This window comes from Marmota flaviventris, chromosome 9, assembly GCF_047511675.1.
Source record: "Marmota flaviventris isolate mMarFla1 chromosome 9, mMarFla1.hap1, whole genome shotgun sequence".
Taxonomy (NCBI): domain Eukaryota; kingdom Metazoa; phylum Chordata; class Mammalia; order Rodentia; family Sciuridae; genus Marmota; species Marmota flaviventris.
The window spans coordinates 34,496,907-34,523,303 of NC_092506.1; the positions used below are offsets into that span (position 1 = coordinate 34,496,907).

The 26,397-nt window shown below is 42.0% G+C and overlaps 1 protein-coding gene across 3 annotated transcripts in view; it reads left to right on the forward strand.

The window, feature by feature from the left end:
• The window catches only part of Mpped2 (metallophosphoesterase domain containing 2), a 171,072-nt gene extending 149,614 nt beyond the window's left edge, over positions 1–21,458 (forward strand). For all 3 annotated transcript variants that reach the window (XM_071617119.1, XM_027936692.2, XM_071617120.1), the window contains 3 exons: positions 14,841–14,956; positions 17,323–17,436; positions 20,023–21,458. In XM_071617119.1, coding sequence (XP_071473220.1) covers positions 14,841–14,956; positions 17,323–17,436; positions 20,023–20,141 — 349 coding nt within the window. In that variant the 3' untranslated portion in view covers positions 20,142–21,458. The remainder of the gene's footprint in view (positions 1–14,840; positions 14,957–17,322; positions 17,437–20,022) is intronic.
• Positions 21,459–26,397: the final 4,939 nt, after the last annotated feature.

The following is a 26,397-nucleotide window of genomic DNA, read 5'->3' on the forward strand; positions in this document are numbered from 1 at the left end:
GAGGCTTAATGTGATGTCACATGTTTATGTCTAGTCGGCCCTTTTATGGTAAAAATCCAAGAAAGCTGGGGATCCAAGGAAAAACTGGTATCACCGCCACCCCCCACCACCACCACCACACTGCAACCAAAAGAATAGTTTTTATTTCTCTTCACTTTCCCCAGGCGCTTCTTAGCCTGGGACAGCTGAGTATGACCTCCTTCTGGTGGCCATCTCACCTTGTGTACATTTCCATTTTACTCACTCTTGTCCCTTTACTGGGCTGTGCCTCTATCCTCTTTCGCCTCATGTTCTAATCTTCCCTTAGGACAGAGCCTGGTGTGTAGGAATGATTCAGTTAGCATGACGGATGGAGGAACATTCCTACATGCAAATGCATGTAGACTCACACACCTTGTGCAGTGTATGTTGTGGGTGGATTTTTTTCAAGCCCTATTTTGTCTTAAGAATTTTCTGCACTGGGTGAGTGGAAGGAGGGGAGATTCACTGGATTGGACAGGACAGAGTAGAGGGAAAGGAGGGATGGGAATGGGAAAAACCTTAAAATGAATTGGACATAGCTTTCCTGTGTTCATATATGAATACATGACCAGTGTAACGTCACATCATGTACAACCACAAGAATGGGAAGTTATACTCCATGTATATATGCTATGTCAAAAATATATGCTGTCCTGTATAACTGCAAAGAACAAATTAAAAAAAAAAAATTTGTGGAGGTTACCAGGGATTGAACTCAGGGGCACTCAACCCCTGAGCCACATCCCCAGCCCTACTTTGTATTTTATTTAGATACAAGTCTCTCTAAGTTGCTTAGTGCCTCGCTAAGTTCCTGAGGTTGGCTTTAAACTCAGGATCCTCCTCCTCAGCCTCCCAAGAAGCTGGGATTATGGGCATGCGTCACCGTGCCCGGTTTTAAATATTTTTTTTAAAGAATTTTCTGTGTTGCTACCTAGTCTTCACAAGTGATATTTGCATAGTATACATTTTATCGGTATTCTATTTTTTTTTTTCCCACTGTGCTGGGGTGAGAACCCAGAGTGTTCTTTCCACCTCCAAACTACCTACCCAGCCCTTTTTATTTTATTTATTATTTTGAGACAGGATCTCAAATTTGCCATCCTCCTGCTTCAGCCTTCCAAGCAGCTGAGATTACAGGAGTATACCACCACACCCAACTGATTTTCTTAACCATTCCTTTTTAATGCAGAACGCAGGATGCAATTGTTTCCATTGTTTTGCTCTTATAAATAGCACTTGCAGTAGACAAATCTGCATAGAATTTCTGTTTGCTTTTGGATTATTTTGTTAGTATATAATATGTAAGCAGGGATTACTAAATCATAGTATTATAAGCATTTATATGGTCTGTGACAGCATTGTCCGATACAAACATAACATGAACCACATATGTAATTTAAAATTTTTTGTCAGCTGTATTAAAAAGTAAAATAAAAAGAGTCAAATTCATTTTAATAATATAGTTCATTTGACCCAGTTATCTAAAATATTATCATTTGAACATTTATCCATGTATTCAATATAAAATTATTAGGGCATTTTCACATTTTTTTTTGTATAAAGTGGTGTGTCTTTCACACTTAATAGTACATATGTGTCAAAACTAGCCCCATCTCTGGTGCTCAGTCATCACAGAGTGGCTATCATATTGGACAGGACTGTCCTGTGATATTTATATACATATATAATGTATATATAAAGCCTGGTATTTATAAACAGCTTTTGCTTTTTAAAAGACCAACATTAACCTATCTTGCCCTAAACTAATCTCTAGTCACATATATTATCTGGATCACTTCCTTGCACACTTATTCTAAATTGACCTAGTTTTTCATTATTGGGAATATTTTCTTTTTTTATTAGTTCTAATCAGTTATGCATGACAGCAGAAAGCTCTTCAGTTCATTGCACACAAATGGAGCAGAATAGTAGAGTCACACCATTCATGCAATCGTACATGTGCCTAAGGTAGGAATATTTTCTTAACATCAGATCTCGGGCCATTGGGGAAGATAGACATAACCATAGTAAGACTCTGACTCAAATGCTTATTAGAATAAAGGAGAAAATTCTCTCTCTCTCTCTCTCTCTCTCTCTCTCTCTCTCTCCTCTCTCTCTCTCTCTCTCTCTCTCTCTCTCTCTCTCTCTCTTTCACACACACACACACGCATACATATACCAGTGATAATGCAAAATATGATAAACTCCACAAATGAGGATTAAACAAAAGGCTGAGGGGGCTGGGGGAAGCTTCTAGGGGAAACTATAATTACAAGTTAGGCCTTGAGGGCACAGTAAAATTTTAATGGGCAGAGATAGGGGAGAACAGTTTTGCTTGTGACTATCTTGTTATCCCAACCAGATGGCAGGTTGGTGAAGGGTGGGCCATTGCCTCGCATCATATTTAGATCTCCCCAGAGCTCCTTGCCAGAGTTTTGCAGTAGAAGGTGCTCATAATGTTTGCTGAGCCCAATTAATAATATATGGCTGGCTGGCACTCCGTGAGGGAGACATTGGGCCTGTGTGCTTGCCTTAACCTCTGAATTGAAGGGGCAGCTTAGGCTGTTCACTCGTTCCTCTGATTGGGTGTGCTGCCAGTGTGCAGTCACAGTTTTCTCAATTTACTAAATCAGTCTGGACTGAAACTAGTCGTTTAGAGCCAAAATGGTACATAAATGGGGGCCAACACTTTAACTTACATCTGACCCACTTGTCACTTACTCCAATTCCTCTGAGCTTTCAAATAGCACAAACAGGCCAGGCAGACACACAGCGACCTGGGAATTAGAATACGCTTCATCAGAAGGTGCTTTCCTTTCCCTTGGAACTGGCTTTATACAGGCATTTGTTTGACAGACTTGCAGGTTTCATAGGAATCATTAACCCCGTTTCACAACTCCTGACACGGAAATTCACCCTTGCTCAAGGTTACATAGCAGGTGAGTAGGGATAGCCATCAGTGGAACCCCTGTCTTCTAATTCCCAAGTCACTTGTCATTACCCAAAGCTGGTCCACCAATGTCTAAGGCCATCATCCATTGCTTTGTGTTGTATCTCCTCAATCTTGAGAAGTAGAGAGAAGGAAAACTTTGTGGTTATATGAAGAAGATAGATTACGAATCAAAAACTAAGGGGTTGGTGGCATTAATCCTTAAAATGATGTTAGCATTCATCAAGATAATATCAAGAGCTACCATTTGATTCCTGATATAGGCCAGACTGTCTGCTAAATGCATTGCATATATTATCACAGTTAGTGCTCATGACAAACCTGTATGGTCACTATTATTATTATCTCCATTTTATAGATTTGAAAACTGAGATCATGTGGATGAACTTGCCCAATGCCATAGTTCTGAGTAGAAAGCACAAACTTGAACCCATATCTAACTCTGAACACTGCTTATGAGGTTAACCATACTTTGTGCTACAAAGTTCTGCTCATGCTACATTAGAATAGGTGATCTTAGACAAGTCACTATAATTTCTATTTCTGTACTTATTTTCTAGAAAATAACTAATATCTTGTCCAAGTAAGCTCTCAGATGAGCAAGGTATTAATTAATACTCTCCCAGAGTTATTGTGAACTAATAAATTTGAGAACAATTTGTAGTATGTGCACAGATATTTACACTGAAATTTCTCAGTTTGATGTAAGATGTACACCCAACAAAGTGGTTCCTGTCGCCAAATAGGTGCTCAGTAAATATGTATTGAAGTACTTGAACAAATAAATGACTTCTGCTGTCAAAAATGCCTTTCTGATTCCACCAATGAAAATAGTGAGTAGAGAAAAAGAAGGCAGACCCTATGTTGGTGTTCTGAGCAAAAGTCTCCCAAATCCATCAATTTTTCCAACCCCTGGAGTAACTGCCAATAGGTAGAGTCTATGTAGATATTCAGTTCTCCAAATTCTTCCATCCACACTCGACATACATTTAACAATACGATGATTTTTACACTGCTTTTTTTTTTTCTCTAAATGATATATGGTCATTACTTTAGAAGGTAAGAATAATAGAAAGGGGGAGGGAAAAAAATCCATAACTCTTCTCCCCAAGATAACTATTTAGCATATTTTTTGTTTCTTTTTATTTTCTAAGCATCTTTTTACATACTTGAATTGACACTGAAGATAATACTAGGGAAGAAAATACTTGGCTTTTCTACTGACTGTCAAGGTGTATACATTTTCCTATGCAGTTTGTAGGTCTTCATGAACACTTGTTCTTAACTCTGTTCAATTGATAAATACTTATGCATCTGTTCATGCTGGGGGCTGAGAACATAGTGATGAACCAGACTGAGGTCACTGAACTTCCACTCTACCTTTTTATATTTTATGATTTTATTGTCTACTTATCAGTTATTCTCTTTGGGTCTACTTGTTGGGTGGCATTATTTCTTACCAGCAAAATCTTCTCCAGCCATGTCCCTGTGGTGCCCCCAAATATTCCATAGTATGCAGAAGAAACCAGCATTAGTGGCATTAATATATTATGCACACACAAACACATTCTAAACTTCACCAAACATAGTAAAATGCACTACCCTCTATGTGGAGGGATAGTTTGTTTCTATCCCTTAAAATCAGATCTTGAGATTTTTCCATGTAACAAGACAAAATTCAGCTAATCCTGAAAACCCACCTTTCCTCTTTTTCTTACTCTTTTGGGAAATCCAAGTTAGACAAGCATTCTCTATCTGCTTGGTTCCAGAGACATGTCTCCAGGTCAGAAAGGCGGAAGGGGAGGCCCATCTTCTCTGCCCAGTTCCCAAGTACTTGGCTATCTTACTGCCGCCTCTCTTGTCCTGTTGGTCCTGTGCTTTACAGCCCAGCCAGCCGGGCATGTGACACGTGCTGCCCTCACAGCCTCCTTCTTTAGCAGGGTGTGGTTCTTGTGCATTGTGGCCCTGATTTTGATTGCAGAACCTTATTAGGAAGCACCCAGGAGGAAAGGAATGGAGACCTCCCCACCACAGTCCTGCTCCAACTCACCTCTTGGCTAGGGGCCAGTTGACTTGGAACTGCTAGATTATTTCTCAGATCATTCTGATGTCCCTCTGAAATTAGGTTGCTTAGAAATGAAGGCCAGAGTTTAAAGACTTCTGACCAGGGCAGCATTACCTACGAAACAGCGAGCTGTAGGTTGGTTGTAAAAACTGAATTGAAATTGGTATTTCTAGTGCCTGTCTTTCCAGAACCTGGCTCTGAACAGGCATCCAACTGAAGTCTGTTGAATAAGTAGATGCCCCGGAAGTTCTTCACTGAGCCTATCCTCACTGGGCTTTCAACCCAGCAAGTGTGGCACTTCACAGAGAAAGGGACTGGAGCTTATTACCGTGGGTCCCCCTGTGGCCAAGTTTAGCACCTGACACTACTGAGCATTCACAACCTTAGATGAAAAAAAAAAAAAAATGAATGCTGCACACCAAACAACAGAATATTATTCAGCCACAAAAAGGAGTGAATTGCTGATACATGATACAGTGTGGCCTTGAAAATATGCTAAGTAAAGTAAACTGGACACAAAAAGACAATTATCTGACCCCACTTACATGAGGTACCAAGAATAGTCAAAGTCATAGAGACAGAGAGTAACATAATGGTTACCAGGGCCTGGGGAAATCCGAATGGGGCATTGTGGTTTAATGGGTGCTGAATTTCTATTTGGGGTGCTGAAGTAACTTGGAGATGGATAGTGGTGATATACTTAGTGTACTGAATTATACACTTAAATGTACACCATGGTGAATGTACTTAATGCAACTGAATTATACACTTAAAGTGGTTAAAATGATAATTTTTATATTATGTGTATTTCACCACAGTGAGTGTTGCTTTTCTTTACTTCTCTTCATCTAGTCACCCTCCCCTTCTCTTTCAAATCTGGAGGCTTGATGTTGTCAGGTCCCTGTTTGAAGAATCTTCCCTATCTGGGGTCAGATCTCAACATAAGTCCCATTGGGGCTGCTCAGTCCGGGGCCTTCTTCCCACTTCCTTGTCAGAGTCCCAGGTCTGAGCAGGGCCCACCCTTGTTCTAACTGAGGTTGTCTAGACTTTAGTACAAGTCCTGCCATGATCCTTCCTTGGCCCTGTTAGGCTCTCAGAGTGATGGATGGGCACAGTCTTTCTCTCAGTCATAGGGAAGGAAATAGATTGAAAAGATTCCTCTTTCTACTATGAATTTGTTTACAAGATCAAAAGCTGGTATGCCTGAGAGGGCTGGGCAGATACTATGACATTTTTTTCTAACAATTCAGAGCAACACCATGTTTGAAAACAGGTCATGATGCCCTTTGTTCTTTCTTGGTTCCTAAAGCAAACCCTGCTCATACCACCTCCTTTGCAGCAGAGAAAGGAAAATGGGCAACAGAGACTTAATTCTCACACTTATTCCTTATTAGTTACAAGAGGGGGGACAAAGTTGGCCTGTTTGTAAACACTGCAGTGTGTGTTCCCTTGGTTTGAGAAACCCTGTGTGTAGCTCATGCGGCTCATGGGATTGTCCTCAGGTACCATCTTTTCCTTTCCTGTCCACAGCACACAGACCACATTAGCCACCCAGGCCTGCCCTTTATCAAAACCGCATCTCATTGCATCCCAAGGACCTCATAGCAGAAGACCAGGCTCCCAAGTCCTAGTGGTGAGATGGGACAAGACAGCTGGTGAGAGGGAGGCAGCACTGCCTTTGGGGGCAGCTGAGTGCTGCTGTGGTGAGACAGGCTTCCCAGGCAGCTGGGTGGGGTGGAAATCCTGCCCTGGAGTTACATTTTCCCTCCCTCTCCTGGTGATGTCAATTGGTGCCTGTGTCTCCTTGATGCACGAGGTGTGAAGTTACTCTGTGGGCTAATGCAAGACATCCTTTTAATTGCATGGAGGAGTAACTTGCAGGCTGCCAAGTGGAGAGACTTGAGTACAGGTGGAGGGAGAAGGCGGGCATCTTCAAATCCAGAGCTAAGAAGGGAAAACAAGGGAGGGAAGGAGGGAAGGAAGGAGGGAGGGGCAGGCGTCTGCCTTTCATCTGGATATTCAGGATGACACATCTGGTGCCAAGGAAACTGCTGTTTCTAACTGACGGGGAAGCTTTGCAGTCAAGGGAGGGCTGAGCTGTCAGGTGAGCTAGAGATCAAGAATTATCATGACAGCTTCATGGCATGTGAAAGGCTCTGTGAAGTACGGCACGATTTTAACCAGCGGTGGTTAAATTAGTTCTCCTGGACCCGGTGTGATGTGCAGTCAGAGAGGGGCCGGTGGTGGCTGGGAGTGCCAGGCGTGAAGAAGGTTGCCATTCTGAAGGGCCAGGATGTAGGAGAGAAAGTGTATGTGAAAATTGGCTCCCGGTTTCTGAGTTTTGCTTAATGGAGGTGCCAGGCAGCGGTGAGAGCATTAATTAGTAGCTTGTCAGTTTCGCCAGCGAACCTCTCTGAGCCCCCTATTATAAATATTCCGGGGACCCAAAATAACCTCTTCTTGAACTTTCCCAATTTAAGATCTTGTCAGAATCTAACCACCTGTACCAGCCGGCTAAGCAGCCTTGACTAACCGCTTTGCCCTGTGCTCTCGTGTTCCTCGGGATTGTCTATGCGCCACTGAGCGGAGGAGAGGCTGAAGGAGCCAGTGCCTCTCTGGAAAACTTCCACTCAAAAGTGAACTGAGGAAGTGCCTTTTGATAAGTCATCAGCCAGAAGAAATCAGGCTCCGTCCAGCCATCCAGTAATACCTACCTGTTCATTGGCGATTTTTTTTAAAAATCCGGCAGCTGGAGGGTCTATAGTTTGATGAGTCCCTGCATGGAAAATTCAAGAAATAAAAACATGAACAACTGTGTGCGTGTGTGTGTGTGAGTGTGCATGCATATGTACCTTGCTAACCTATATCATATACAAATTAAAAAGTTGTACATTAACACTCTAGTCAGTACTCTGCCAAAAGTTAATTTCTTTAAACATAGGAAAAATTCTGATCATTAGTGGTTTCTTTTTATTTCTTTTTTTTTTTTTCTGTCCTTTTCTTTTTTAAAGACAAGGAAACTGAAGTTCAGAGAAGTCCGTAATCAGCAGGTCTGGAACTTGAACATGGGTCTGTTTGGCTCCATAATCCATGCTCTTAACCTTGGTCTCTAAAGTAAGAATGGCTAACTTTTATAGAGCCTCCAGATTCTCATTGCTCTAAGTGGCACAGCTAGCCTGTTAGGTCCTAAGTCCGGATGTTATGGGAGCCCTTGACTTGACCCTTCATAGCTACTGTGCAGAACCCCAGTGGAGCTGCCCCAGGGCTTCCAAGCCTTAATCCCTGCAAGAGGCACCCAGGAGACTATATTACAGAGAAGTCAAATCTTTGTGGTACAGACAGCCCAGGACCTGTCTCACCATCAAAAATTTGTGCACACTGACCAGCACCACGCTTGGGAACCTGAGTAGCACACCTGAGCACAGCAAGCACCAGTGCCTTACTTCCTAATCTGCTTTCCCAGGTCATGGCCAATCCCCTCTGAAGTTTGTGGAGGAGTAAACAGCCGTTTGCCTGTCCAAGCCTCCCTGGATTTATGGCCTGACGGCTCTCCTCTGCCTGCACTACATACTGTGTACTGCAAACACAGATGACCTTTGCAGAGATTTCATTTCAACTTGCTTCCATATAGAAAACCTGTTTTGTATTGGCATTATTTAGAATAAGTTCTGCCTGTGTTAACTCCCTTAGCCCCAGCCCTTGGAATTCCAGAAGCCAAGTGCCTGTGATTTCAAGAGCAAGGGGGCGGGTACCTTGAAAGCATCCCCAGCTTGCATCTCTCTGAGTCGCTGAGTCCAGTGACTTCGGGCAGATGGAGCTGCTCCCCTTCTTTCTAGGGTTTTTTAATCCCTCCTCCGTAGGAGGGGCTGGGCTGCAGGCTCAGATTGGCCCACTGGCAATAAGGTGGTTTTGTGGGACATTTTCTTACAAGTTGGTTCCCATGTGGTGTTTGTTAGTCACAGCTAATTATTAAGTCCTTGGCCCAGGCAATAGACATTGTTCCCTTGGATTCCTCTCCCCTCCTTTTCCCCCCTCACCCCCCATTGCTACAGAACAAAACCCATTGTGGGGCTCTGGAGGTTGGCTGTGCACATATTTTCCAGTGAACCCCTGATGGGCTCTCTGCTGGGGTTTCATGTTTCAGGTTGAAACTGAACTGGATAAAGCATTATTCATTGACGCCGACACATTCAGTCTCTGCTCTGTTCAGATATTTCTCCCTCACTGGACTCGGTCCCTCTCAGGCAATTTGGGTAATTCACTGAGAGCAATCCACAGTACTTGCTCACAACCCCGATCATCTGCACAGAAGGATAAAATGTTAGAATTTTGAGATCTTAGAAAGATCATCAAGTTCCAGGTTTGGCCAGCTTCTCTGGTCAAGAGGCATATGTTGGGCCCGGGAGGGGGAGGGTGCGAGGGCGGGGTTGAATGAGCAGGCTCTGAGTTCCTTCCTCCCATTCCCTGGTACGGGGGCCTCTCCTTTTCCCTGATTTGCATATTGGGCTTCTCATAAGATTTGCACAACCTAAAGGCAATCTTGAAATCCCACAATTGAGGCCACCGATTTGTTCATTTCTCAGATGAGGAAACTAGCCCAAAGAAAGTCTTTCTCTCATCTAAGGTGCAAGTGGGTTCATGAAATGAGGCCAGAGTGAGAATAAAGGTCTTTCCACTTCTGTATGCCCCATTTATTAAATCAACGTGGGATAATTCTGGAACCCATCACTGGGCTGCTTTTCCTAGTGCAATGTGGAATTGCCACTCTCTATGAAAAGCCTTACCTCTATAGAGAAATATCAAGCCCCCCGCACCTCAGACAGGCCATGGCAAACTGTTTTTATTTAAGGCTACTTTGATTGCATAATCCCATGGCATCTTGTACAGTGCTCAGCCTAGGAGACTGTATGGAACAGCCATGTTTTTACTTTATATATTAAGAGCCAAACTGACATTGGGTTTTGTTGGCTTTGTGCAAGACAAGAATAGGCTTTGTAAACAGCAGGTCTGGGTTCAGATCTTACTCACTGGACAAGTTACTTGGTATCACTGATTTTAGGTTTTTATCTAAACATAGAGTGATAAAACATGGCTTAAGGATTGTGATGAGGAACTGAAATTCAATAGTCTATGTAAAATCTCTGTGTAGAGCATATCAGGGACTTGATACATGATCCTTTTCCTATAACTTAACTACTCTCACTCTCACACATATACAAGTTTGAGTTGAAATAAAAACCAGACATTTTAAAATGTGATCCTGAACTTAGAAACGTCTGGATTTTGCCACAAGGGTTAACATTAACAAAGTGAAATTTGGGTTATCTATAAAATACAAGTTTGTCTTAATCTTTTACTGAGAACTTATAAAACTGAACATCTTCTAGGGGAATATGACTATGGACTTCTGAGAGAAAATCCTACAAGGGAAAACTGGGGGGAAAAAAAGTTGTATTTTGCTATGACTCTGGAAGGACCTCCTGTCCTGGGACCCCAGAGCTGCCTGTCTTCAGCAAAATCAAAGCCCTACATTGGGCACAGTGGTGAGCTGCTAAAATCCCAGCAACTTAGGAGGCTGAGGCGGGAGGATCACAAGTTTGGGGCCAGCCTGAACAACTCAGCGAGGCCCTCAGCAACTTAGCAAGACCCTGTCTGAAAATAAAAAATAAAAAGGGCTAGGGATGTGGCTCTGCGGTATAGCACACCTGGGTTCCCCACTCTAATAAAATAACATCAGAGCCCTCTTGGCAGGGACAACTTGGGTGTGCTTTCAAACACGTCTTTATTTGCCATCCAAATAAGAACCCTAGTCCCAGAAGCTTGTTTTTCAAAATTTAGAAAAGCAGATGTTTTTGCTTATTTTTCTCTGTCTTTCCCCTGCCAAAATGCTTACTGGATTTCCATTAGATTCTGAAGTTGTTATTCTGTTTTGTTTTGCTTTTACTTTTAAGACAAATCTTGGAAGGGAGTCACTGTAAATTGGAGGATGGGCATCCAAACTGAGAAAGCTGTATTTTAGACTCTAATGAAAATGTTTGAGAAGCTGAAGGCAGGAAGTGCTAGAAGACTGGAGAGAGCAAGATGATGAATGCAGTTCTGAAAGGGTCTCCTGGCATTCTCCCCAGGCCTGTGAGGCTGGGGCTGCCCCAGCAGGCGGGGATTCCAAAAGGAGCATTGCTTTCTAAGGATTCCAGAAGCAGTGCAGGTAGTGGAACACGGCAGGCGGCTGTGGATGGACTGGGTGGATTGAGCATGTGCCAAGGGGGGCCCAGTGCCACTCACAGCCCCTGTACAGTATAGCCTCAGAAACGTGGTAGGCACTGACTGTATTCGTTTCTGTTTCCGCTGTAACAAATCAACTCAAATGCAGTAGCTTCACAGAATACATATTTACCTTAGAAAAAGTGACGGTCAGCAATCTGATGCTGTTCTGACTGGACAAAAATCCAGGCGTTGACAGGATCGTGTTCCTTTATGGAGGTCTCTGTGAGAATTCCTTTTTTATCCTTAGCTTTTTCAGCAGCTAGAGGCCCCCCACTTTCCGTGGCTACTGGTCGTCTCCCACCATCCTCACCAGTAGTGAAAGTGGGTTGAATCTTGTCATGTTGCTTCACTCTGATCTCTTCTGCCCTCCCTGTTCCACTATTAGGCACCTTTGTAGGTTTCACCTGGCCCAACTGAATACTCCAAGGTAATCTGTCTATTTTAAGGTCAGCTGAATTCCCCTTTGCCATGTATGGTAATATATTCACAGGTTCCAGGGGTCACAAGTGGACCTCTTTGTTAGGGTAAGAGATACTATTGCCTACCACAAGCACCTAGGCCACTTTTATATCACATACAATAAGTATATGTAGTAAGACTCTTTCATTTGCAGGAAATACCTAACACAAGCTAATAAAAAGGAAAGGATTTTATTGCCTCGGGTACTTGGGAAAGTTCCACAGGCATCATCTGACATAGCTAGATCCATATATCCAGTCAGGTCATCAGAGCCCTCTCTTTCTTGGGTTTGATTCTCAAGCAAAGGCTAAGACAGCTCCCAGGCAGTTCCAGGGTTACACAGTTCTTGAGACTGAAGATGCCAGAGAAGAAACCAGGATCTTTTTTTTTTTTTCTTAGCCAGCACCAATAAAATGCTGAGGATGACTCTCATTGACCCAGCTTAGGTCACATGTACATCCCTAAACAAATTATGTTTAGAGAGATACAATACTTGCTTCATTTCCAAGGGCAGGAATGGAGTCAGCCTTGCCAGAAACTCATGTACTGAGTTAGGGAGGAGGTGGCTCCCAAAGGAAATTCAGATGTTGTCACCAAAAGAAGGAGAAAAGATCTCAGTCTATAGAAACAACAGGTGTCTACTCCACCATGTTATTGCTGGACTTCAGAACCATGAAGTTGGCATATTATTTGGCTCCAAGCCACAAGACTTTTGAACTTGAAAGAGATAGAAGAGGCTCACCCAGGACAAGTAGTAAGTTAATTCAGGTAATATCTAAGAAGAGGAGTTGTGTAATGGGTAAGAGTGTGGGATTCGGAACCAAGTTATTGGTTGTATTTACTTGACCTCTCTGTGCATCCGTTTTCTCATCTATAATATAGGTATGATAAAGGTACCTACCTCTGGAGTTTGTTTCAAGGTTTAAATGTGTTAATACAAATGAAATACTTAGAATAGTGCCTTGACACAATAAAGGACAGCTGTCACCATCATGATTAGCATTTGTTATTATAAGTAAACTCCCTGAGCATGGCACGGGGGTTTGGAAAGTAGTTAGGAAATAAATCAGATACTTTCTTGATTTCTCTCTCTACCTGGGGCCACACAGTCTCCTCTTTCTGGAACTTTCTCCACCATCTCTGCAGGAATGGAGGTTCTCACCTGTAAATAGATTTTGACATAACTTTCTATAGTTGTCCTTCTTTCTCTGGCCTCAACTACATTTGTCCATCACCAAATGAATTCTCGGCCACTATTTCTGAATCCAGATTCTTGAGAGAATTCCATTAATCTGGCCAATGATTGTCTTTACATGAGAGGACACCACCTGTTTAATTAGCTGAGAAGAGCGAGGTTGGGGTTGTGTAACACTAAAGCGTCAGATATGTGTGTAGCTGCTGAATTTGGCAAGTCAGATCTGATAGACAATAGCACTCTCTTTATACAAGCTGGCATTTATTTGAGTGATAATATGGAAGCAAGAACAAAAGCAAAAGTGATAGGTAAGAGAGAAAGAAAAGAAAACACATCACCAGATCAGGGAAACAACAATACCTGAAGTCATGTAGCTGGGGATTCCCAAGGCAGCTTTACAGGGTCCCCACTGGGGAGTCCCAGGCAGAGTGTCCTCTCCTTGGTGAGACTCCAAAGTCTTATTCCCGATGGGGCTCCTTAAATAAAGTGAGAACAAAGAAAGTTCCCTTCTAACAACCTGCATGACCTGTGGTCCCCTCAAGGACACTTCATCCCCTAGGACAGACCAGATCCCCTGGGGAGGTACTGATGACCTTGAGATAAGCCTGTGAGTCTGAGTTCTCCTGAGTGAGCCAAACCCAGCATGAAGTCAGCATTCTTCAGATGTCCCATCAAGGACACACGAAGGTCACACCAAGCACATGGACAGGGAAGATCTTTACTATTTCCCTTAGCCCTTTAGGTCACCTCTTTCAGTAGGCATGGAAGGGCAGGTTAAGCCAAAAGAGGAAGTTTGGCTTAGCCAGAAAATTGTCTTTTAAATGCATGCCCTAGCAAATGGGAATTCCCCTACAAAACAAGAAATTTGTGTCAAAAAAATACTGGTTATATGTAGACATTTGGGAATAGGACAGTACTAGGAACTGCATTATACTAATGTTATAGTCTTCATAGAGAAGGAAAAAATGATCATTCTCCCATAATTATAAATGGCACATTTATAAATGAGACATTCTTGGCCCTAATTAGAACATTCATCAGATGGACAGAGACTCTCATCCTATTCCCTGTTGAAAAACTCATTCCTGGAGCAGAAGTTCTAGTATAGTGCTCACAATCACTGTCAGGGGAGTGGATTCCAGAGTGACCAGTGATATCCCCAAATCTTCCTTTTGGTGGCAGGAAGAAAATTCCTCATTCGCTTTTTTCTTATGCCTTAGAATTATACATAATGGTGGAATTTGTTGTGACATATTTGTACGTGCACACAGTATAACAGTGTAATTTGGCCAGGTTTGTTCCCCAGTTCCTTATTTGTCTTTTATTCACTGTGACCCTTTTGTTACTTTGGAATGTCCCCATATTTTTTCAATAGTTTCAGTCCTGAGTATTCATGACATCTCAGTGGACACAGAATTTGCCTCAAATCCCCTGTCCTTTTTCTCGGAAGACTTTAGTAAGAATCTTTCTGGTGAAGTACTTCTATAGTGATGGGGAGGGTCAAGGAGTACTGACGGAATTTCTTAGCTCTGAGGCACTACAGGAAGGCTGGAAATGCTTTGGATCAGGGCCGGGTATCTTAGGAAGCACTGAGATTTGGGGGAAGACAAAGCATTGTCAAGATTTTGATAGAGGCCTGCTGGGAAAGTCTCCACTGTAAAGGCTCCTGTGCCCCTTTCTAGTGGAACAATTCGTAGGCTCCACGCTTGCTTTCAAATGGATTGGTTTTGAAGCAGTCAACAAAAAAGCATCCTGCTGCCAGGGCCAACCATCAAAAAGAGAAAAGAGAGCAATGCAAACCGTGGGGGAATGTGCGAAAGAGAAATATTGTAGAATGGAGATGTGTCTGTGCTGGCCTGATACCATGTGCATTATCTCCCCCAAAGGACCCCGTGGTTTAATGGATGGGGCTTTAACCTACCCAGAGGTCAGTCTCTACTGGACAAGTGGAACCTCATCCCTGAGGGCATCGACATCCTCATGACACATGGACCTCCTCTAGGTGAGTAAATTAAAGGTTATCCTTTTGTCATAGGAGATGACTTTTTTCCCAAGCATAATGAATAATGCTTTAGGGACATAATCATTTTCCTCCAAAAAAAAAAAAAAAGTGAATACAAAAAGAAAAAGTCAATGTCTTTAAAGAAACCCAGTATGATAATTAAACTCAGCAGTTCTGCAAGGCTTACAGGTGTTCGTGAAATTAAATTTTTTGATTTAGTCGAGTCAGGGAAAAATCAAATGAGTATGGAGCCCCACAGTCTTTTGAGCTTGATAATTTATTTTAAGAACTGTATTCACTTTGGAGTAAGGGGGAGTGGGGGATGGAAAGAGGACATGGACCTACCAATCACAGGGCTTTTGAATGGCAATGAAATGATGGAAACTTTTGTTCAAAGGAGCTCATTTTACTTTTCCACATAATGCTGGAACCTGGGGGATCTTTAAAGTTTAACATTTGAGCTGATTATATGAGAAAAGACTTTTTTTTTTTTTAAATTAAAGTGTTCAGTAAGGACTTATGTTGAAAGTTACTTAAGGATACTCATTCTATAGGCACCTTGGGGCTGCAGCCAGGTTTATATTGTCTGTGTGCTTCAAAGCCATTCCCTAGGGACCCAGATTATGGGCCAGAAGATGATTATTGATTTATATAATTATCCTTAACTATTCATGAGCTTGTTATGGTTTGACTTAGCCATAGAATATTTTTCAACCAGGACCTACCATCTGGTCCCCCATCTACTCAGTACCCCTTGTGCAAGGACCCTGCTGTCTAAGGTACACTCAGAAAACTCAGATGTTTCACTTTAAATGGGGAGTGTCTTTATTATTATTATTATTATTATTATTATTATTATTATTATTATGGTAAAAGAAACATGACAGGAAATCTACTCTTGTTATCTATTTTTGATTGTACAGTACTAAAAGAGTTTTCTTGATAATCTTGTTTTGAGATGGGGAGTCTTGCAAATATAAATGATCCTCACGATATTTCTTGTTGTGGGATGGTTATCCATGTTGTTAATTTGCTAGCTAAATACTCTTATCAGTGTTTGTTGCCTAGTGAAGGTACCTGAGTAACCAACCCTACAGAGCTGCTATACCATCCAACTTTATCCATCTGCCTGAGCAGCCTAATCTAATTGGATGTGGTCATGATGTTCCTTTGGCTATTTATTGTAAGGGCTTTGGGCATCTTCAGTACAGAAACATTTACTGGACTATAAGTATTACTTAGAATGTGACTTTGAATTGAAAAGTTAATTCACAAATTTTAATCAAACCATTCAAGAAAAACACATCCATGAGATAATATGCCAGTCACTGTGGATTTAGGATTTTCCCCTCTTGTTAAAAAGTTTTGAACATCCTGGTTTGATTTTTATCAGGAGCCTCCACTTTCATCTGATGTTCTCCCCAGATTCTCTGGTCACTTCCCACACCCAGCTAACCCGTCTTTACAGAGACACTAAATATTCATGTCTACAGTTTGACCAAAGAAAGCAGAAAGCTGCCTTTTTCTGCCCAGTCCATTCTAAACAGTAGAAATAACCTAATGGAACCATGAAATGGATTCCCACAGATTATGATTTAGCCTTTCATCCCACCTGCCTTCCTCATGCTCCATCCTGCTGGGGTGTATAGATTTCATTTCAGACCATAATCATCCAGATAGCTGACTTTTGCTATAATTAATGTCCGTTTTTATAGATTTCCTGCATTAAGCGTAGTACTAAGTGGCTTTTACTTTAAAAGTAGTCAATTAGCCCCAACTTGCTGGATGCCACCATGAGGTCATATTGTTGCCTGTTGCCATAGAGTGGAGAAGCAATGGGCATTCCAAAGCACTGGTCACGGGAACCACCAAGGGTTAAGAGCTGATATCTTCAAAGAGAGCAAGGGATCTTGTGTCCAGTTCACAGATAGTCCCTTCCTGTTCTGTCTCTGAACCATTTTGTAAGTAAACTGCTCTCAGAAAGTATAAGAAAGATAAAATTTAAAAAAAGAAAGTAACTGAATCGAGGGAGAAAGAGATATTATGGGGCTGCCGGGAATAAATGAATAAATGTCATTTGAGCCCCATGAAGAAGATTTGAAACCCATGGCTGAATAAATCAAATTCCTTACAGGAAAAAAAAAATGTTAATTAACGGGGGGGGGGGATGGAAAAAAAAATCAAGAACCTAAAGAAGACAAAGCGACGAGTGAAAAGTTTCTTAAAAGCCATTGTGAGCTTTAATGGAGAGGCTGGGATTACAGATAATGTAATAATCCTTCTGTGAGTTATGGCTTCCTGAAAGTCTAAATGAAACCTTACCTGAAGAGAGAAAATTAAGAGTATTGATTGCATTTCACCCTTAGGTTTTCGAGACTGGGTTCCAAAGGAGCTTCAAAGGGTGGGCTGCGTAGAGCTGTTAAACACGGTCCAGAGGCGAGTCCGACCCAAGCTGCATGTGTTTGGTGGAATTCATGAAGGTAAGCAAGAAGGGATTCATGACTCACTCCAAAGGAAGACCTTAGCTAGACTGGGAATAACTAGAGCAGTGGTTTTTAAATATTTTGGCAGTGGAATCCTTTAATAAGATGAAATCTTATGAGAAAAATCTGCACATAAAGCTGATAAATATTTCACATGGAGCTGCTTGCTCTCTTTTACAGAGAGTAGAGCATAGGAACCCTGTCTGGCCCACCTTACCACAAACCCAGCATTCCCCCAGGCAGCTTAGAATCTCAGGGCTGTAAAGAGGAATATTTGATAATCACTGCGGCAATGCAAGCCTGAGGTATGTAAAGACAAATTTTCTCTTTAAGAGAGTTAGAAGAAATGCCCTGGATATTAGAAGCTATTTAAAGCTTGTATAGTTCATGCCTACCTATAAATATTATGTTTCATATGAAATGCATAAAAAGACCCAGGAAGACAAGGCATTCTCTGAAAAATAACTGTGGCCCTGCAGTGAAGGATATACAACAGAAGCAGAAGGAACCAGCACATTTGAAGGCTCAGATTAAACATAGTAATTAAATCTCCCCTAAGTATTAGGGAACTGGTCCGTTGCCATTTTCTGCCTTTCAAGGTAAACTGAGTCAGGATCACAGAGCTGAAGCCTCACAGGAGGTTTCAGGGCTGGCTCTGGGTTTTGTTTGCTTCTCTTGCCTTTTTCAAACCAGAGGTAACTGGACTTTTGTGCAGACACAAAGCCCTCCTTCAGCGGACCTTAGGTTTTCTGAGCTCACAGGCTCTGCCAGGGACACATATTTGTGTGCAAAGGGTACATTTATGTGGGCAGCCGCCATATTCTCCCCGGATCCTGCTTGCAGCCGCTCCCTGCAATAATTTATCAAGCTGCAGTCAAGTTGAGGTGTATAAGGCTATGTGCCTGACGAAGCAAAAAACAAAGTTTGCTTTTCAAAGTCCACAAATCCAGTGGCTTCCTGGTTATGCAGGTAATAAAGAGCATATTGAAAATCATCCTACTGAGGCCAGAGAAAATTCAGCTTGCTCCAAGTGCAGGCACCAGCTGAGTGACTGGAAGGAGGGATACCAGCTCCCCCAAAGCAGGCAGCAGCAGACATCAACTCCTCTGACTCCACAAAGGAGGGTACTTCTCTATGATATGATGCAGGGAGGGGAGACCAGAGATGGGACCTCATATCTCAATTGCATTTCAGGGGGACCATTATCTTGAAAACTGGTTTGAATTCCTGCAGCATTCCTTTGGGTTTGCATTTCACCCCCCCCCCCCCACTTTTTAAAATTTAAATCATTAATTAGCTTTAAACTATCCAGACAATTGGGGAATTCCACTAAAGTCCCAAAATAATAAACTAGTTTAAAAGGGAGGAGATCATATTCAAATAAACTTGTCTCGCCTTTATTCACTTAAGACAGCTGAAGAGGGCAGAGAGAGGGCAAATACCAACCTCTTGATGGAGAGAGATAACAAGACTTTATGACCCCAGAACTAAACAGAGCACATTTTAAATGCCTCTTTTCTTTTCTTAAGAGATTTTTCCATTGACCCTCATTAAGCTCTCCACAGGCTTACTTGCAGAAATTTTAGCAAATGGAAAAAAAGAACCTTATCAGTGATTTCTCTAAATCCTGGTAATTTTATTTCTTCATGGCTATATTTTTACATGCCTTAAGAGCTTGATATCGATATAGAATTGCAAACTTAGTTGCAGAAGCTGGAGAGCAAATAGATGGTATCCAGGGAAATATGCAAACTTCCAAACGTCCTAAAATTAAGCGTATAAAATTATAAAAGAAGCATACATGCCAGAGTTCCAGGGAAGTTTTCTTAGCTTTGTTCCAATAGGTCACTTCCAAGAGGTTTCTACTGCAGGCAGGGATTGATTTTGCTTGATCTAGTGCTCAGGTAAGCTCAGGAAACAGTGGCCTATGGTGATGTTTCTGTACATCACTTGGACAGTTGATTAGTAGATGCTTTTGAATGAAACTTTGAAATGCAACTCCGCATCAAAGCCACAGAACTCAAGGTAAAATTACCTATGGTTAACTCTCACAGAGACAGTTTATTTCACAGAAATGGAAGCCCAGTATCCACATCTCCCAACTCCCAGAGTTCTTTCCCTTCACCTGCCCTGAAGCCCACTTGGAATTTGGTCTGTTTGTCCCTGAGGAGTTACTCCTACATTACTCACTTCCTTCCCTAGAACTCAATAGTTCATACCAGGGCTTTGAAGTGAAAATGCTATTTTAAAAAGTTGGGGGGGTCAATATTTTTCTTTATTCTCCCTACTAAAGAAATCACAGTCATTCCCTGACAAGTCTAGTGTTTAAATAAGAAAAAAAGAAAAAGAAAAAAAGAATCACTCTTTGTTGAAGTGGAGAATTCCCCCCCACCCTTTAAAGAAAATAGGATAAAATCAGACAGCAGCTCCTGAAAGTCGTCGGATCTGGGCAGGCAGGCTCAACTGAATTTCAACTCGCTGCCCCACTGACAAAGGCTTTCTTGTTTTCCTTGCCTGACGGCCCTACGTTCAACCACCATCATTTGTATACATTACAGTAACTGTGACACCATCTCCCCACAGGTTACGGCATCATGACCGATGGCTACACAACGTACATCAATGCCTCAACATGTACAGTCAGCTTTCAACCGACCAACCCTCCGATTATATTTGACCTTCCGAACCCACAAGGTTCCTGAAGCTCTAACTATCTTATTGGAAAATGAGGGAAGGTCTACAAACTGCCATTTTTCTAATTATAAACTTACATTCTCTTACTTGTTTATTTCCAAATGCTGTGAGTTCTTTTTGTAAATTGTCGAAACAAACAACAACAAAAAAAATGATGCTAGAGGTTGTGCTTCTTCTTCTTCTTTATTATTATTATTATTATTATTATTATATTATTATTATTATTATTTCTAAATGGGGCACCCATTGGAAATCAAAGGAGCATTGTGAATTTGTAAAATGACTTCTGATTTTTCAAAGGCCACGCCATTGTAAATTGTTAGTGTTCGCCAAAGGACAGCCAAGCTTTCTTTTAAAAAGTGAAAGAAGTCTTATTTTAATATGCTTTAAGCTGGAAGAAAAAGAAAAAAAAATGGAAACAGGTAGACAGTGTTTTAAAAACCACCCAGATTTGCACAACTGTTTTAAAGAGTATTGTTTTAAGTATTTTATTTTTTAATGTTTTGTTGTTGTCGTATTCTTGGTTATGCTTCATTTTTGCAGATGTGGCCCTGATTTAAAACAATCTTCTCAACTGAAGTAGGTATGGAAAAAGCCTTCTCGTCACATTCTTGCTGGAAAGAAGACGTGTGTCAAGGGAAGACAACAGCCCTCATTTAAAGGATGGCTTAGCTAGTGAGATCCATATCGTGGTTTTACAAGGTCTCATTGTTTGTTTGTTTCTTTTAAATTATTTTAGCTTTAAAAATAGGGAAATGGAACCTGTAAAGAGCAGGTATTTCATGCAGTAAAAAAAAAAAAATGAGTGTGCAGACTCCTTTTCAGTATGGGTTTATATATATAAGTATTTTTTTGTGTGTACTCTAAGTTAGGAGTTTAACATTGCCAAGGACAGTACAACTGCGGTGGGATGCTGTGTGGCTGCACCTCAGAAGTCCGAAGGAACTGACACATTTTCTCAGAACTCAAGGTCTTAAAGAGCTTGAGTTAAATCTAGGTACAGTTACAAGCGTGTATAGAATTAAATGGATGCAATGGAAGCTAACTAAAATAAGGCTTAGTTGTCCTTTCTATTTAAATGCCCTGAATTGTCTTCTTACTTCCTCTCCCCCCTCTCCCATTTTGCACTGTGTGTCGATGCAATCTTCGCTAGCACAAAATATTGTCGCTAATAGTCATTTCTGTTTTCCCATTGTAAATGCTGTTGAGCTTTATTCTATTTTATGTTACCTTGAAATTTAGGAAAGCTGTTGTTTCTTTAAATTTATTGTGATATTCTATATCTAGCGGCCTTTATATGCAAATAAAATTGCAAGATTTTTAAATCTGTGCTGTTTGGAGAGTTGGCTGGTGGAAGGGTGGTAGTTTTGTATTGTGGAGGGGCGGGATTCTTCATATGCTACATCATAATCCCTTTTAGAATAATTAAAATACATGATTTTTTTTCCTAATTTTCAATAAACTTTTATTACCCACCATGCACAAGCTGGCAAGTAGGTCAATAAGACCATGGGTGTAGTCTTTCCTTCCATTGTGCTGTCATCTATCTTGCTGTAGATTTCAGAGGGTGCAGATTTCATCTTTGGCCATTGTAAGGTTTGAGGGAATAGGGTGACTGTGTATGGGAATGCCATTTCAGGTGTATTGTATGTGGAAGCCGTTAATGATAGAGTAATCATTGCACATTCTCATTTGTCCCCATTAGCAGACCCCATCTCCCCATCACTGTTGTTTTCTTGAAATGATATCCACCAACAAAATGCTTTGGCATCCAGGAAGGGGCAGGCAGTGGGGTAGGATAATGCCTGTCTTTTTTTATTTTTTCTGGAAGGACCATTGAAGAAAGGCAGTATATCTGCAGTGTATCTCCAAAGTCTACTTCTCAGTCAATGCCTCTTGGATTGCATTTGGATACATCTTCCTACGTGTGCATCCTTTGGTGCAATTCCTAAAAGGAATTCTCCATGTTACTCCCAGCAAAGAGAAAGTACTAGGCCTGAATTTCAGCTCAGATTCACATTTAATCATCATGGTCCATTGTAGTTGTTAACATTTATTAAGCTTCTTGGATGCCACGCAGAGCTTATGGTGGACATTAGTCTAAGTTTGCAGAGAAGATGTTCAAGCTTACCAAGGAGAAGAGGTCCATGATCGTGTCGTAGCTATGATGGGCCAATGTAGGTTCTGAAAGAAATTTACATCCTTCCTTTGACCTGCTACCTCAGTAAAAGAGAGTATTGACTTCAAGCCCCTTTCTGCAAGGCTGGAAGAACTAGACTGCTGGATGGAAATTTCACCTGGCTCTTGTACCAGGAGGTAGGCTCAGATGTCTCAAAAAGCAAGCTCTCTAGAAATAGGTGGATGATCACCATGACAAGTGTGCAAACCAGTCTGGACACAAACTAATTAAGCTGAGCACTTACTAAAATTGCTTTCCATTGTGTGGGAACAGGAGGCAATACAGTCTACTAAATCCAGAGGGTAGCCTGGCTCATGGACAGAGATTCCTTTGGCCAGGCCACAATTCCATGTGTGTGAACTGCCTCCAGGAAATCCATAGAAGACTGTTCAAAAACCTAAAGTTCTCTCCATTGGGCCTGCTAACAAGGAAACATTCAAAATAGCTCTTATAAATCAGGCCCTTTCTATCCTTCTATCACCAGGCACTCTGCTGAGCAGGTTTCAGATTTTATTTCTAATCTTCACAAAATCCTGGGGGAAGTCACATAAGCCCCACTTTATAGATAGGAAAGTATCCCTCCCCCAACCAAATAATTTCCCTTAGGAAAATGTAAGGTTCAAAATCCGGTCTGTCTGACTCCATAGCACATACCCTTTCCATCACCCCTGCTTCCATGGGTTAAGTGAATGCCTTTGAGGACTGATATAAACTGGTGGGGCCCGGGGCATTTCCTGTCCCTCACATAGGAACCCACTGGAGTACCTTGCAAGCAGCTTTCCAACAATATCAAGCTGGATCACTTCCTCTCTGCTTGAGATCTGGCACAGTGCCTTGGATAAGAGCAGAGACCCTAGGGTCAGTGGGCCAGCCCACATCCCACCTCCACCATGGATTAGTATGGCTTCCTGCACCTGGGTGCTCGCTTTCTCCATAAATAGGGCGGTGATAATGAGGAGGAAGTTGTGTCATATGAGTTCATACATGGAGATCACTGCCTGGCATATAGTCAGCAGTTACCCCTGCTGTGTCTTGAGATTCTCCAGGCAAGATTCTGTCTGTTGACTTCTCACCCTGGAGAGCACCAGGTGGCACTGTGTCGGAGACAGCATGCTTGTGTGCATTCTTAGGATCTGTAACACACTTCCCGCCCTAGAAATATGAAGAATCCCAAGGGCATTTCTAAGAGGCAGATAAGGAAAACTGACTTCCGAGTTTGGGCATTATATTTTGCAAAATCCCTTTTAATCTCCAAATAGGAAGGGGTCCCTACTCTTTCAAGTTGCTTAAAGTGGCACCCACAGATCTTTCCTGAAGCATCTTTCTCCCCTTGGAATTTTCCCTCTCCATCCCACCACATCCTTCTACTTCAATTAGTGAAGTTTTTTTCCTGTATATTTTCTTGTAATCTCCTTTTGTTTTATAAAGATATTAGGGGGATCCTGAAATCCCTTTAAGAGACAAATTGCTGTTATTCTGACAGGTGGTCAATGTTAAGCCTGTCTTGTCTCCATCGCTGAAGGAAATAAATACTGTGACTCCTTAAGTAGGAAGAATCGGAAGCTGGGAGGATTTAGGATTTGTTGATTGCAGATGAAACACTTGCTGTGCCCCAGAATCATGCCCTCATCCCCCATTCTCACCCTGCAAGGATGTGCAGCTTTAGTGGAGGCTTTTAACATCCTTATATTGTTTCGATTTTCCAGTATCACTTAATGTTCTATTCCCATTTTCCTAAAAGTTTTTAGGAACTTTTTGTTTAAAACAAAAGTGAACTGAGCTCTACTTTAAGAATTTGACCATAAGCGGAAGCATATGGAAACACTATTGGATATGGGTAGGAAGCAGCTGGATGTTGTTATGGTTTGTATGTGTGAGAGGTGTTCCCCAAAAAGCTCACGTGTGAGACAATGCAAGAAGGTTCAGAGGAGAAATGATTGGGTTGTGAGAGTCTTAACCCACTCAGTGATTTAATCCCCTGATAAAGATTGAGTGGTAACAGAAGTGGTAGGGTGTGGCTGGAGGAGGTGGGAATTGGGGCGTGGCTTTGGGTATATATTTGTATCTGTAAAGTGGAGTCTCTCTCTCTCTCTCTCTGCTTCTGGACCATTATGATATGAGCTGCTTCCCTCTACCACTTTATCCTGCCATGATGTTCATCCTCACCTTGAGCTCTGAGGAATGGAGTTATCCTTCTGTGGACTAAGACCTCTGAAACCACGAGCCCTCAAATAAACTCTAACCTCCTCTACAGTTTGGCTGGTCAGATCCTTTAGTCACAGCAGCGAAAATGCTGGTTAAAACATATGTAGGGGGGCTGGGGTGGTGGCTCAGCAGTAGAATGCTTGCCTCGCATGTGTTAGGCACTGGGTTCGATCCTCAGCACCACATAAAAATAAATAAACAAAATAAAGGTATTTAAAAAAAAAACAGATGTAGGAAGGGTTTTAGGATTGGAGAGTCTTAACCATGGGTTTCATGGAAAGCTTCAGGAAACCTCCTTGAAAACTTCTAGAAACCTCCTCTTAATACAAAAATGTCTCTCCCCCTTCCTGTAGTGAAGTAGCAGGGCTGCTGAGTGTCTGTCATCTCCCTAGCATGGCTCTTCCAGAATGTTCAAGCTGCTGCTTTCTTTCCTTTTCTAAACACCCACTTCCTCTAAACTGGCCTATCCTGCTTTTCCAGGAGGAGAAAAACAGATTCCAAAGCTTCCTGGAGAAGCCCCACTCTTCCCTGGTACCCACACAAGGATCAGTCTCTGCCGATCATGAGAGGTTGGGAGAGGGTCGGTGGCACCACCACAGTCACATAGCAAATCAAAGACAGAATCCCACATTGTCATTTGGATTCTCAATTCGGAGCATGAATATTTTTCAGCTTGACCTTCAGGAAGAATCGAGATGGAAAGATCAGTCTGGGCCAGATATAATATGATTTTGTAGTAGAGAACAAGCCACCAATCTGTGAAGGAAACCTCAGAATCTTCTGCCAAGTTTGCTCTCTCTCCCTTTAAACGAGTCTGCCTTCAACAACTCTGATGGGCCCTTCATTTGTTCTCCTGCAAGGGAGATGGGCACAGTTTCTGCCTTTTCTACCTCAGAACGTCGATAGCTCTTCGTCATGGGGTTTTGACATGCATACATGTGTCATGTCTGGAAGGCACTAGGAGTTGGTAAGCTTCCCCACCCATGGAAGAAGACATGTTGAGTGACCTCAGATGTGCTATTTTATATCTGTTAGCCTCCGATTCCACCCTGTATAATGGGGATAACTACTGCCTCACAATGAATTTGTCAGACTTGACACAGTAATATCCACAGAGCCCTGGGAAGAAGATTGCATTGTTCTGTCAATCATAATTTCTTAAAGCGTTTTTTTTTTTTTTTTAAAGACCAAAAAAAAATTTACCTTAGTTTTGGTGAGTCACCACCCTTTGGAAGAAAAAGTGAATTGCTTGAGCTGGACTGAGTCAGAGGAATAATGCTGCCAACCCCAGTTGTACAGAAATTGAGCTCTTTAAATTCTTGTCTCTCTGTCTGAACTACCTGACAAAACATTTGTGGTGGGTTCTCCCTGACTCCTCCTCATTTCCTTCCTGAATTAGGGATGCCTTACAAGACAAAAATCCAAGGGTAAAAAGCTTCTTTTACGTCTGAGAGCATCTATAGCTAGGTAATGGTGAGAGAGTGGGATGCATTTCCATTAGGAAGCCCAGCCACCACGGTACTAAAAGCACAAGCAGACTAAACACATGAGGGCAGAGAGCCTCCTCCCATCAATCAGCTTTGATTTTTATGAAGCCACCGTTACAATGAGGTGCATCTGAACACTCAGAGCTTGCTTACCAAGGCAAAGGGCCTGTGATTTCATGGCTCATTTCTGCCCTGACCTTAGTGGATGACCTTGGGATTAGGTTGAGCTTCTAAGCAAAAGCTCCTGAAGTAGCAAATGACTTGGAACCCAAGTGTTCCTTCCATGCTTGGGTTCACCAACACGCCTTTGCACAAGTCAGCTATGATGCTTAGGTGACAACCACTTAATTCTTACAGGAATTCATATTTTGTAGAACCCTTCCTGGATCCTCT